Below are 14,353 nucleotides of genomic sequence, written 5' to 3'. Positions count from 1 at the left end.
TGTGAGGAAGAAGGATAAATACGGCATTTTTCGGGAACCTTGGATAACGAGAGATATTTTAGGCCTCGTCAAAAAGAAAAAGGAGTTATTTGTCAGGGCTAAAAGGCTGGGAACAGACGAAGCCTGTGTGGAATATAAGGAAAGTAGGAAGGAACTTAAGCAAGGAGTCAGGAGGGCTAGAAGGGGTCACGAAAAGTCATTGGCAAATAGGGTTAAGGAAAATCCCAAGGCTTTTTACACGTACATAAAAAGCAAGAGGGTAGCCAGGGAAAGGTTTGGCCCACTGAGGGATAGGCAAGGCAATCTATGTGTGGAGCCAGAGGAATTGGGCGAGGTACTAAATGAATACTTTGCATCAGTATTCACCAAAGAGAAGAAATTGGTAGATGTTGAGTCTGGAGAAGGGTGTGTAGGTAGCCTGGGTCACATTGAGATCCAAAAAGACGAGGGGCGAAATTCTTCCGAAACGGCGCGATGTCCGCCGACTGGCGCCCAAAATGGCGCCAATCAGACGGGCATCGCGCCGCCCCAAAGGTGCGGAATGCTCCGCATCTTTGGGGGCCGAGCCCCGACATTGAGGGGCTAGGCTGACGCCGGAGGAATTTCCGCCCCGCCAGCTGGCGGAAACGGCCTTTGTTGCCCCGCCAGCTGGCGGGGAAATGACATCTCCGGGCGGCGCATGCGCGGGAGCGTCAGCGGCCGCTGACAGTTTCCCACGCATGCGCAGTGGAGGGAGTCTCTTCCTCCTCCGCCATGGTGGAGACCGTGGCGGAGGCGGAAGGGAAAGAGTGCCCCCATGGCACAGGCCCGCCCGTGGATCGGTGGGCCCCGATCGCGGGCCAGGCCATCGTGGGGGCACCCCCCGGGGCCAGATCGCCCCGCGCCCCCCCCCCAGGACCCCGGAGCCCGCCCATGCCGCCTTGTCCCGCCGGTAAGGTAGGTGATTTAATTTATGCCGGCAGGACAGGCAATTTATCGGTGGGACTTCGGCCCATTCGGGCCGGAGAATCGAGCGGGGGGGCTCGCCAACTGGCGCGGCCCGATTTCCGCGCCCGCCGAATCTCTGGTGCCAGAGTCTTCGGCAACTGGCGGGGGCGGGATTCACGCCAGCCCCCGGCGATTCTCCGACCCGGCGGGGGGTCGGAGAATGTTGCCCGAGGTGTTGGGTGTCCTAAAAAATATTAAGGTAGATTAGTCCCCAGGGCCTGATGGGATCTACCCCAGAATACTGAAGGAGGCTGGAGAGGAAATTGCTGAGGCCTTGACAGAAATCTTTGGATCCTCACTGTCTTCAGGTGATGTCCCGGAGGACTGGAGAATAGCCAATGTTGTTCCTCTGTTTAAGAAGGGTAGCAAGGATAATCCAGGGAACTACAGGCCGGTGAGCCTTACTTCAGTGGTAGGGAAATTACTGGAGAGAATTCTTCGAGACAGGATCTACTCCCATTTGGAAGCAAATGGACGTATTAGTGAGAGGCAGCATGGTTTTGTGAAAGGGAGGTCGTGTCTCACTAACTTGATGGAGTTTTTCGAGGAGGTCACTAAGATGATTGATGCAGGTAGGGCAGTGGATGTTGTCTATATGGACTTCAGTAAGGCCTTTGACAAGGTCTCTCATGGTAGACGAGTACAAAAGGTGAAGTCACACGGGATCAGGGGTGAGCTGGCAAGGTGGATACAGAACTGGCTAGGTCATAGAAGGCAGAGAGTAGCAATGGAAGGATGCTTTTCTAATTGGAGGGCTGTGACCAGTGGTGTTCCACAGGGATCAGTGCTGGGACCTTTGCTGTTTGTAGTATATATAAATGATTTGGAGGAAAATGTAACTGGTCTGATTAGTAAGTTTGCAGACGACACAAAGGTTGGTGGAATTGCGGTTAGCGATGAGGACTGTCAGAGGATACAGCAGGATTTAGATTGTTCGGAGACTTGGACTGAGAGATGGCAGATGGAGTTTAATCCGGACAAATGTGAGGTAATGCATTTTGGAAGGTCGAATGCAGGTAGGGAATATACAGTGAATGGTAGAACCCTCGAGTATTGAAAGTCAAAGAGATCTAGGAGTACAGGTCCACAGGTCACTGAAAGGGGCAACACAGGTGGAGAAGGTAGTCAAGAAGGCATACGGCATGCTTGCCTTCATTGGCCGGGGCATTGAGTTGGCAAGTCATGTTGCAGCTGTATAGAACCTTAGTTAGGCCACACTTGGAGTATAGTGTTCAATTATGGTTGCCACACTACCAGAAGGATGTGGAGGCTTTAGAGAGGGTGCAGAAGAGATTTACCAGAATGTTGCCTGGTATGGAGGGCATTAGCTATGAGGAGCGGTTGAATAAACTCGGTTTGTTCACACTGGAACGAAGGAGGTTGAGGGGCGACCTGATAGAGGTCTACAAAATTATGAGGGGCATAGACAGAGTGGATAGTCAGAGGCTTTTCCCCGGGGTAGAGGGGTCAATTACTAGGGGGCATAGGTTTAAGGGGAGAGGGGCAAGGTTTAGAGTAGATGTACAAGGCAAGTTTTTTATGCAGAGGGTAGTGGGTGCCTGGAACTCACTACCGGAGGAGGTGGTGGAAGCAGGGACGATAGTGACATTTAAGGGGCATCTTGACAAATACAGGAATAGAATGGGAATAGAGGGATACGGACCCAGGAAGTGTAGAAGATTGTAGTTTAGACGGGCAGTATGGTCGGCACGGGCTTGGAGGGCCGAAGGGCCTGTTCCTGTGCTGTACATTTCTTTGTTCTTTGTTGTTCTTGAAACCTGTGGGCGGGTGTGCGCTGCCAGCGGGATAAGAGAATCGCAATGGCCAGTGATATCCAGACAAATCAAAGGATAAAGCATAAAGTTAGTGTCAAAAGTGATAATTCCATGATTCGGTGCTCATGGTCAGACTTCCTTACCGTTGCCTGGGTGTTAACAACTTCTATACTCTAGAATAATGCCCATGGCAAGTGCTGTCACCCTGCTAGGAAAGATCAGATTGCCCTGACCTCAGGCTAGTAATGATAATTGCATTTAAAAAGTGTGTTTTTGATGTGACATCTGATCAATGGCTGAATCACTGTATGACCCACTGCTTTTTTAAAAATCAATTTAGAGTACCCAATTCATTTTTTCCAATTAAGGGGCAACTCAGCATGTTCAGTCCACCTACTTTGCACATCTTTGGTTGTGGGGGCGAAACCCAAGCAAACACGGGGAGAATGTGCAATCTCCACTGTGTGGCCCACTGCTGAGTTATCCAAACAACAAAGGTCTCAAGTTTGATCTGTCTGTGCTGAGTTAGCTTAAATTGTTCGCCACTACAATTATCCTCTGTTTGGTTATGTGGGCAGCAAATTGCAGTGTTGGTTTTCAATTTGTTCTTTGGGATATGCGTGACAATGGCATGGCTGCCTTTATTGCCCATCGCACTACAAGTCACAGTGTCTGTTGTTGTTTATCCTTCATACGAACAATTGCCCCAATCACATGTGCCTACCGGTTCCAATATCCCATTATTCCCTTTCCCTTAAGCTACCATGTTATCATGGGCTGGATTCTTCCGCCCGCCCGCCGCAAGATCGCCACGGGCGAGACGCGGACAACGGAGAAGTCCACTGACCTCAGGTGGGATTCTGGTCATTGGGCGGGCGGGTCCAGAGAATCCCGCCCAAGGTCTTTGCTTCAATCAATGACATTGTGCGTTCAACAACCTTGCAACCCTCTGTGTAAAATGTTCCTTGTGTTGTCTGTTTTAAATCTCTGACATTTAATGTCTGTCCCCTCAATCTAGATCACTCAACCACTTGGAACAGTTTGGTTCTCTCTACTTTGCCCCATCAAATTGTAATTTTAAACACATCCATAAAATCGTTGCTTCATCTTCTCGGTTCCAATAGAAACCCTCTTACACTGATGTAGATTTAGACCATATGAGATATATATGTGTATTTTCATATGTGGCTATCTTCTACCAGATGCTATCCTCCCAAGTGCAAAATATATTAAAAAAGGACCATCTAATTTTTTATGATGTCGAGTTAAACATTTATGAGCACCTGCCAATCAGCAGACTCCCCTCGCCACCAGCCACTAACCCCAGCTCGACATACCTGATTATATAATGATGCTGCTGCCTGAAAACACACCCGGACCTTAGCAGCAGGATAATACTTTGGGTGTCACATTTTATGATTATATCAGTGGATCACCTCACTTACCATCCGGAATGGCACAGGGGGTGTGCTGGTGGCCTGAGGAGAGTCTGTTAAGTCTAAAAGGCAATTCAAAACATGTTAACCTTCCTTTGGCCACTGAACTAACTGCTCTTTACCTTGATCCTCAGGTCCGCCACAGATCTCTGCAAGAGTGATCAATCGACAGACGGTGAGGTTAGGTCGAACGATCAAGTTGCCGTGTCCAGTAGAGGGTGATCCCCCACCACTGACCATGTGGACAAAAGATGGTCGCACCATTCACAGTGGCTGGACGCGATTCCGGGTCCTTCGTCAGGGACTGAAAATCAAAGAGGTGGAAGCTGAAGATGCCGGGACATACATCTGCAAGGCTACTAATGGTTTTGGCAGCATTAACCTCAACTACACCCTCATCGTGATTAGTAAGTACTGAGTAAGACAGGAAGCTGCTTTGTTTTTTGTTCTGCTCCATCTAGTTCAGGTGTCCTCTGAGCTCCATTAAGCAGGATTGATGCATTCCTTTTCCATCTGTCTATTCCTTATAGGCCAGTTAAACCAAGCTCCATTATCCCGGGGCTCTGGGGTTGATTGTTTCACAGATGCTCATCAAAGACAGCGTGGGTTCTATTTGTCATGGAGCTTTGGGAGAACTGTCCGCCTTAAAGTCAACTTTTTCTATTTGACATGAAATGGATATTCTTCATTTAGGTCTCAAATACCAAGAACAAGTTGGACCATTAAACCTGTACCTTTGCACCGTTCTGCATCATGGAGTCGCTACTTCCTTTCGTGTGAGAAAGAGTAGTCGCAAATAGCTGAATAAACAAAGCAGTCAGACCCCATATTTATAAATTATACTGTTTTCTATTTCATTATTCTTTTGGGCTGTTTCAAAGTCCAGGTTACCTGGAAACTCTCACATGCAGTCTCCATTCACCCATTACTGAGTGCACATCGCCTTCCTGTGGGGATATATCCCACAGGCATCAGGCAAGGTTTGCACTGTTGGAGATGAATCAGGCTGTCAGCCTATCGGTGGTGGTGGTGTGTAACAATCCACTCAGGCAGTCTTGAGTTGCTGGGCAACATGCACTTTCACATGTATGTCGTAGTATCCAGAGCTATGGATAGCGATGGAAAAGGTTCCAATGTTCTTTGCACCACATGATGGATCAGAGATCTCTCCTCTTCTTACCACCTATCACTGGCATGTGGTGAAAAGATTTGCATTTGAAATCTCCACAGACTGCTTCCCGGCGGTGCACCATTCTCAGGTGGGATACTCTCCTCCCGCCGCTTGTCAATGGGATTTCCCATTGAAGCCACCCCACGCCATCGGAAAACCCGTGGGTGGGGATGCACTGCCGGCGGGAACAGAGAATCCTAAAGACTGGAAAATTCTGGCCCTCCTGCTTGGCCACATTATGAACGCACCTTCCTTGCCCATAGACATTGAATTTACAGTGCAGAAGGAGGCCATTCAGTCCATCGAGTCTGCACTGACCCTTGGAAAGAACACCCCACACCTCCACCCAACCCAGTAACCCCACCTAACCTTTTTGGACACTAGGGGCAATTTAGCACGGCCAATCCACCTAACCTGCACATCTTTGGACTGTGGGAGGAAACCAGAGCACGTCTCCCATCATGTTTTCAGTGGACTGAAAGCTGGAACTTTCCCAGAGGTAGGGACCTTACCCACTGCACCATTAGACCTCCACAGGCTACCAGTACAGAGCTTTAATAAGCTTTCTATTACTGACCTAATTAGGATCATCTTACTTCATTAGGCCATTGGCTTGCTTTGCTTGTCTGTCCAATCGACTCCACCTGCCGTGACGGATGTAAACAAATTGCACTTGGAGACTGATAACCATGTTATCAGAACAAATTCTTGTTTGTCAAGAGTATTTATGACCCTTCAGGATTCTGGTTGATGCAGGAATTATCGACCACTTAAGAAAACATAAATAGCTGATAATATTTAGAATTCCCTGTTTTAATGTGCTATGCCATATAGTCCTGAATAGATTTTTTTGAAGTGACTTAACAAAGAACAAATCTTTGGATCTTACTTTCAAACTAATCTAAAAGTTCACAACAGAGGGTCACCTTACACCCGTGTAACCCACAGTAAATATTCTGCAACCTGTCGCAGATCTGGCGGCAGGGTAGCATCGTGGTTAGCACTGTTGCTTCACAGCGCCATTGTTGCTGGTTTGATTCCCGGCTTGGGTCACTGTCTGTGCGGAGTCTGCACGTTCTCCCAGTGTCTGCGTAGGTTTCCTCCGGGTGCTCCGGTTTCCTCCCTCAAGCCCTGAAAGATGTGCTTCTTAGGTCATTTGGACATTCTGAATTCTCCCTCTGTGTACCCGACCAGGTGCCTGAGTGTGGGGACTAGGGGCTTTTCGCAGTAACTTCATTGCAGTGTTAATGTAAGCCTACTTGTGACAATAAAGATTATTATTATTATACCAAATCTTCATTCTGGGAAGTTGCGAGCAATTTAGGTTTGGGACTGTTAATCTTGTAACTCATACTTTATCTTCTCTAATCCCAGGAAGTCGTACAGGTCACCCAACCAAGCCACTACCCCCGGTGGCGATGCCGACCGCCACTCCAGCAAAATTCGCCGCCGTGCAATCAGAGAGGCGAAGGCCAAGACATCGGCCTTCCTCCTCTCCATGAGCTACGGCTTCTGTGAGACCCTAAATATCGCCACCAAAGGGTCCGGGTCCGCTCCCTGCTCCACTATCCTGGCTAAGACCGCGAATACTCTCGCCCAGAATCTTCCCAATTTTTCGCAACCCCAAAACATGTGCGCGTGATTCGCTGGTCCCCGCCCACACCTCTCACACTCATCTGCTACCCCCGGAAAGAACCCACTCATTCTTGTCCAAGTCATATGCACCCTGTGCACCACCTTAAACTGTATCAGGCTCATCTTGCACAGGAGGAGGTCCCATTTACCCTATGCAGTGCCTCACTCCATGCTCCCCAATTGATCTCCCCTCCCAACTCCCCTTCCCAATTCTCTTTGATCTTCACCACCTGCCCACCACCCTGCTCCTCCAGCCACTTATGTATATACACAATTCTTCCCTCCCCTTCCACATCCGGAAGCAGCAGTCGCTCCAGCAAGGTGTATCCCGGCAACCTAGGGAACCCCCTCCAGACCTTTCGCGCTGAGTGTCTAACCTGCAGATACTTGAACTCACTCCCCCTCGGCAGCTCTACCCTCTCCCTTAGCTCCTCCAAATACAAATCCCTCACCTTGACCAGCCCCACTATCAATCCCCCCCTGCTCAAACCCATGATTCTCGCACTGCGGCGTTAACACCGACATCCCTTCCACCCTAAAATTCCTCCTCAACTGATTCCATATCTTCACTGTGGACTGTACCACCGGGCTCCTTGAATACCTACTCGGAGCCATTGGCAACGCTGCCAAAGCCCTCAAACAGGACCCCTTACAAGATTCCTCCTCTATCTTAACCCACTCTACCCCTTCAATATAAGCTTACTTGTGACAATAATAAAGATTATAATGGGATGACTTGAACCCAGGGACAAATGATCCTATTCTTGGTCCCTGGAGAGTATCTATTGCCCATGTGCGAAGGCAATGAAAAAGACATTTTGTACTGACATTTCTGGGTATTTTCAGGAAAGAGCTGAGCTTTGCCTCTCCAGTAAGAACAGACTCAGCATTATGTAAATAATGTAGTGGAAAGTGTTCATGTTTATTTACCGTCACTTTCCTTCACTTATAATGGCTACATTATGGGTGTCCCAACAATGGCACTGTGGGGCCTCATGCCTGAACTCCTACATAACGAACAATGGCCGGGATTCTCCGGTATCCGGAGGGGGGCACCGTACCGGCGGCAAGGAGTAGCGTGAACCACTCCGGCGTTGGGCCGCCCAGAAGGTGCGGAGGGGCTAGGCCGGCGCTGGAGTGATTGGCGCCTCACCAACCGGCGCCGAAGGGCCTCTGCCGACCGGCGCGAATTGGCGCATGCGCAGGAGCGCCAGCGTGTTCCCCAAACCGCTGCCGTGATTCCTGCACATGCGCAGGGGATTTCTTCTCCGCGCCGGCCATGGCGGAGCTTTACACAGGCCGGCGCGGAGGGAAAGAGTGCCCCCATGGCACAGGCCCGCCTGCAGATCGGTGGGCCCCAATCGTGGGCCAGGCCACCGTGGGGGCCCCCCCCCCCGGTGCCGGATCCCCCCGCGCCCCCCCCCGAGGACTCCGCAGGCTGCCCTCAGAGCCAGGTCCCGCCAGTACGGACCTGGTCTAATCCACGCCGGCGGGACAGGCTGAAAACGGTCGGCCCATCGGGGACCGGAGAATCGCTGGGGGGTGGGCCACTGCCATTGGCCCCTGACCGGCACGGCGCGATCCCTGCCCCTGCCAAAAAACCGGCGCCGGCGAATTTGGCAGCCGGCGTTGGAGTGGCAGGGTGGGATTCACGTCGCCCCCGCCGATTCTCCGACCCGGCGGGGGGGTCGGAGAATCCCGGCCAATATTTTTTGAAACTCGTAACATTTGATTATCGTTCCCCAAAAACAGCCAGTCTGAGCCATTGGCAAACCTCCCATTTTACTCCCCTGGCACGTAGCTTTATTGCGGAGGGTAGGCTTGTAATCGAGGTTCTATTCGGCAATATTGACCGACACCAAAACTGACCACAATTTGGCCCAGACAACCACAGGATATGCAGGGCACAAGGAACCTGCCTTGGTACCGGACCAAATGGTGAGCTATGAAAATCAGCCTGCCGGACATCCCGAAATTGACCTCTCATGTGTAAAATTGGACATTTACATTGGTAGTGGTAAATTTTATTTTCTACAAAACTGTCTAACTAAACCATTAATATCACCCCAGTAGCTATGATCTCGGAAGGAAACTCTGAAATTCAAGGGAATATTTTTGACAATTCCTTTAAGATGCAACAGTGAAGGAACATAATTGCCTCATTGGTCAGTAATGGATGACTCATTTCCCATTGTATTTGCAAAGAAGTTGTGCAAGGATATTTCAATCGGCGTTGCAAAAAAAAAGGTTCAAATGTTGCTGCTAAGCTGGTTGCCTTAAACCCTGCAACAAAGTGCCAATAATAAACATGATACTGGACACTTCCAGGTTTTGTCGTTGGGAAATTGACCAGCTTTCCACCTTGGCATGATGGAGAACTGACCTGCAGCATAGTTAGAGAATTATTTCAGTCAAGTAGCTCTTGTGTCTGCAAGTTGAAGGAATTCATCCTAAATGGTGCATCTTGTGTGACATTAAGAACCCAGGAGTTAGTGGGCAATGCTTATTTTGGAGTGGGGAGTCGCATTTCAATATTGTCCCTACAACAAGTAAATGGAAATGATTTGTAATAAACCAAATTTGTGCTTTAATCCCTCAATTGAAGGAGAACCGCGTGGTTTACAAAAATGTTTAAACCAGTTTTTGAAAGCGTTTGGCATATTGTACTTCAAATCTTGTTTATGAACTGGTCAATCTGGATTACTGCAATTGGCTCACATCCATATAAACCACAACGTTTGCGTACAAGGTTTGCTGTTTAACCACTCCAATGAATTCTATCATCGGGATTATGGTTGATTCTCACCATCAATGACACCAACAAATTTGAATAAGGTTCCTCGAACCGCAGTAAAAGTCCGCTGAGATTGAGAACTACTGATCTAGGTGATTGTAATCTTCTCTGTTTAAACTGCCCTTGAGGCTATGCAATCTGCAACCTTTGGGTTGTTGGTATTTGTTGCTGCTAAGTGATTTGTTAACATGTGAAGCTCTGTTACTGACGTGGCCTGGGAAAGGCTAATATCCTCTGTCCAGTTCACTTAATTTTACTTGCTGCTTGGGAATCTGGGATAAATCTTTACAGGCCTGAGTTGTTCGAGGGGAATGTTTATAATTTCAAACTTTAACTTCGGTAGTCTTCAATTTTTCATTTGTTCGGTGATTGATTGTGTATTGTGACTGTTGTCTATTCTGTCTGCTGTTGGTCAAGCCTGGCTTAGGTTAGACAGACAGAAACTAAATTGAATCAAGCAGCTGGAAGCATGAGAGAATAGACATGTTAAAATGCACTTGAAGCCAACCTCCTGTTCAAACATAGGAACTGGTGTGTCATCTCTACAAACCTCCGAGGTACAAAACACAACAGCTTATTCTCCATAGCCTGAGAAATAACACAAGGAATCTCGGACCTTTGAACAGGGTGGTCTTAGATTTCCAACAAGCACCATTTACTATTCTTTGATATGCCACACCATACACTCAAAGTGCCAGTTGTAGATCTAGTTTACAAATATATTGAACTGAAACATTTGTCAAATCATATTTATGGATCTATCAATCTAGCTCACGTAAGTATCTAGTCATCCACAATCACTAACTTATTGAGAAATGATAAAGTTGACTTTTTAAAAAATAAATTTAGACTACCCAATTCATTTTTTCCCAATTAAGGGGCAATTTGGTGTGGCCAATCCACCTTCCCTGCACATCTTTGGGTTGTGGGGGCGAAACCCACGCAAACACGGGGAGAATGTGCAAACTCCACACGGACAGTGACCCAGAGCCAGGATCGAACCTGGGACCTTGGCGCCGTGAGGCTGCAGGGCTAACCCACTGCACCACCGTGCTGCCCAAAGTTGACTTTTTAGGTATTTTCTAACAGATCCAATTAGATTATATCAAAGTACTTTATGGTTGTTGAATTTTTTCCGTATGTCAGGATGTTGAAAGAGTTGTCTGTAGATGTTCTGTCCAGTTCGTGAAACCCAGCTCAGTTTAAATAAGGGAGATACCAGTCCTAGTCTTTTCCAATCTGCACTATGTATATTCGGAGCGATTTAACGCAAGAAAAAAAATCCCGTTTTGGGTGCCTGCAGCGCCGAGATTCCCCCAGCTGTTTGACGGGACTCTGGTGGTTTTTTGGGCCTCGGTGAGGAAAGCTGTGCTGAGGCTGCACTTACCTCATTTCCTGCACTGACGTTCTCAGCACCTGGGCATCTTGGCACTGCCAGTCTGGCACTGCCACCTGAGCTCCCTGGCAGTGCCAAGGTGGCAGTGCCAAGGTATCAGGCTGGCAGTGTGAAGGTGCCCGGGTGCGAGTGGGCATGCCAGGGTACCACCCTGCTCTGCGCCTGACCACCTGGGAGCCTCCTATGGCCTGGGTGGCCCCACCAGGTGTCGGTACGCCTGGTCCATGTTTGTATGGACCAGTGCTAAACAGCGTCATGGTGAGGTCTCCCAGGGGAGGCCGTTAGTTCCTGGGCCTTGGGAGAATACGGCATATTAAATGAGCCTAATGGCTCATTTACACATGTTAATCTGGATCTCGCCCAGTGAGGACGAGATCGAGATCCTGCGCGAAGCGCGTTGATCGTCTTGAATCGCGTGAGAAGCCTCTCACGAGATTAAACAGCCTTGTTGCGTCACCAAGTCAGGCCTGCCGAGGCCATTAAATCGTGCCATTGTCTTTTAAAATCATCTTGACTCTCCCAATGTTCTCTTCACTTAAACCATTCATTCCTTCTGGGGTATCTGGATGTTCTACACTGCACTGAACCTACAATGCTTCAGCTGGGATCATAAGATACAGCTGAAAAATTGTGCAAGGGATCAGTGGCAGGAATCTTTACAAGCAGCATCAATGCGCTCGATATCCATTGACCCTGCCGGGAATAGTTGGGTCTATGTTTCTGTGTATGTCGACAGAGGGGGCAGTGTTTCTACAGTTCCAATCCCCAAAATCACCTGAAACCAATGTTGCATCAGAGTTTTTTAAGGGATCCTTGGAAAACTAGGCATAACCCTGAGAAGTCGTCCTTTTCCACCATTGTATTTTGGATGGAAAATGGCGACAATCATCATCCATCACTACTTCACAGAAAGCTACAGCTCAGAATAAGCCACAGTCCAAACTGGCTACGTGACCAATTATGCCATGTTGAACATAGACCATGGACCATACAGTGCAGAAGGAGGCCATTCGGCCCATCGAGTCTGCATCGACCCACATTAAGCCTTCACTTCCACCCTATCCCCGTAACCCAATTGTGGTGTTGGGCGTTCTGACACACAGATGAGCCAACACAGTTGTATATGGTACAACGCTATTTTATTTAAACTTTCTATGTACAGTTTTGTCTTGATACTCTGCACGTGGGGATTCCCTGTTTGTGATGTTAAAACAGGTCGTGTCCGTGTTCTTGTCCCCAGACCTACTGTCCACCAGGTGTCGTGTTCGTGCTTTTATATGGTTCCTGTCTTTGTGTGTGATTGGTTGTGGTGTTGTGTGTTCTGATTTGTCTGTTGGTGTGTCCATCATGATGTGTGTGTTTGAATATCATGACACCAATGACCCCCCTAACCTTTTTTTTTTGGACACTAAGGGCAATTTAGCATGGCCAATCCACCTAACCTGCATGCCTTTGGACTGTGGGAGGAAACCGGAGCACCCGGAGGAAACCCACGCAGACACGGGGAGAATGTGCAGACTCCGCACAGACAGTGACCCAGCGGGGAATCGAACCTTGGACCCTGGCGCTGTGAAGCCACTGTGCTATTCACTTGTGATACCGTTCTGCCCTTAATTGGTGGCTAATTTCTTGACTTGGAATTGTTATATCTCCTGGGTGGGTGAATATGCTTGTGAGAATGACATCTACAACATGTGCTGCCCTGTAATCCTGCCAAAGACAGAGGCCCAAGCAGGGGGAAAGGATTAATAGAACACTTAACTCTGTCAATACCAATTACTCCAACGTCATTGTCATGTATCAGGATACAGCTTCCTGTGATTTACAAGATCAGCCAGGATTTTACTGAATGGTGGAACAGGCTCAGGAAACTGAATGGCTTCCTCTTGTTGCTGTGTAATAAAGATTCCGAGCTCGCAGAGGGTGAGAGTGCCCAGGGAGGTGGTCAGTCTCTCCTGTTTGCTGAACAGCCAGCTGCAGACTTTCGCTGTACAGCAGTCATGGCAATAGTGTGTTGTTACCGTCAGGTGAGGAGGGGTCGATTGGCTGTCCTCTTTTTCTTCTCCACATTTTGCCTTTATTTAAAATCAGAGATACTTGCCAATTCCAAGAGTGTTTACCGTTTTTGTATATTGACCACAAAATACATGATTCAATAGGTTTTCTTGAGGTATTTAAGAAGAAAAGGTAGGTTTTATTGGAGGAGCAGCAGGAAGAGGCGCAGTCCTCCCCAGATGAGGGGGATGGGGGTAATGGTCAGGGCAGACGGGGTAGACACAGGCGGGTGGCTGTCCACCGTTACCGGCTGGCCCAGCGGGCACGGGACAGACTGGTAGCCGCCCGCTTCACTGACTAGATGGGCGTGGGAATTGGGTTGTATGGCCACAGACCGCACACCATGGCAACAGCCGACCACCCACACCCCCCACCCATCCACCCACCCAGCACCCTCCCCCCCCTCCCCAATCCCACCCACCCCACCCGCATGCACACCACCCCCCCCCCCATTGCCGATCCACCTGCGGCACAACGGGCCGGGCTCACACAGTTGCGGGTGGACGCGTGTCTATTGCAGGCCATGGAGGATGATGACAACCCGCCCTGCGGTGAGCTCCTGGCTCTACATCGTTGGACTATGTCTGACCCATGGCCACAGTACCACCATCCACCCGGACCATCCCTGCATGCGGCTGTGACACTGCAGCGCACGGTCCCGTCCTCTGCCCGGGGGATGTTGATGGCGGCCCAGGGGGAAGGGGGCAGACTCACCTGGGGCTGAGATAAGACCACCCCTCACACACACACTTGCGCTCAACGTACATGACACCCCCGCACGCTTTGGACAGAGCACAAAGGCAGCTTCTGTAGGTGTAACATTGACTTTAATAACCAAAGGAGTTCATGCACGTGCCCTAGCCCCTAAAACTCATCTGTGCCCTGCACCTGTGCCAACTTACTCAGTGTCTAATTGTTTGGCCTTATGGGCCCTTTGACTATGTCTACGTGGTTCCCCAGATGGTACAGCAGAACTGGAGGTGGACTCCTGTGATTCCTGCCCTCTGACACTGGATCCCTTTGGCGGCCGTTTCCTGGGGCGTCCTGGCCTAGATGGGCCAGGCTGCAGCCTGGGCGACTGGGATGGCGAGCTGCCAGCCTGTC

General features: G+C 49.3%; 1 protein-coding gene across 5 annotated transcripts in view; it reads left to right on the top strand.

The window, feature by feature from the left end:
* fgfrl1a (fibroblast growth factor receptor like 1a) overlaps positions 1-14,353 on the top strand; it is a 444,882-nt gene that overhangs the window by 199,204 nt on the left and 231,325 nt on the right. For all 5 annotated transcript variants that reach the window (XM_072497561.1, XM_072497562.1, XM_072497560.1 and 2 more), the window contains exon 3: positions 4,333-4,605. In XM_072497561.1, the coding sequence (XP_072353662.1) occupies positions 4,333-4,605 (273 nt within the window). The remainder of the gene's footprint in view (positions 1-4,332; positions 4,606-14,353) is intronic.

Source organism: Scyliorhinus torazame, chromosome 3 (assembly GCF_047496885.1).
Source record: "Scyliorhinus torazame isolate Kashiwa2021f chromosome 3, sScyTor2.1, whole genome shotgun sequence".
NCBI classification, from domain to species: domain Eukaryota; kingdom Metazoa; phylum Chordata; class Chondrichthyes; order Carcharhiniformes; family Scyliorhinidae; genus Scyliorhinus; species Scyliorhinus torazame.
This window is presented reverse-complemented; position numbering and strand designations above follow the sequence as displayed.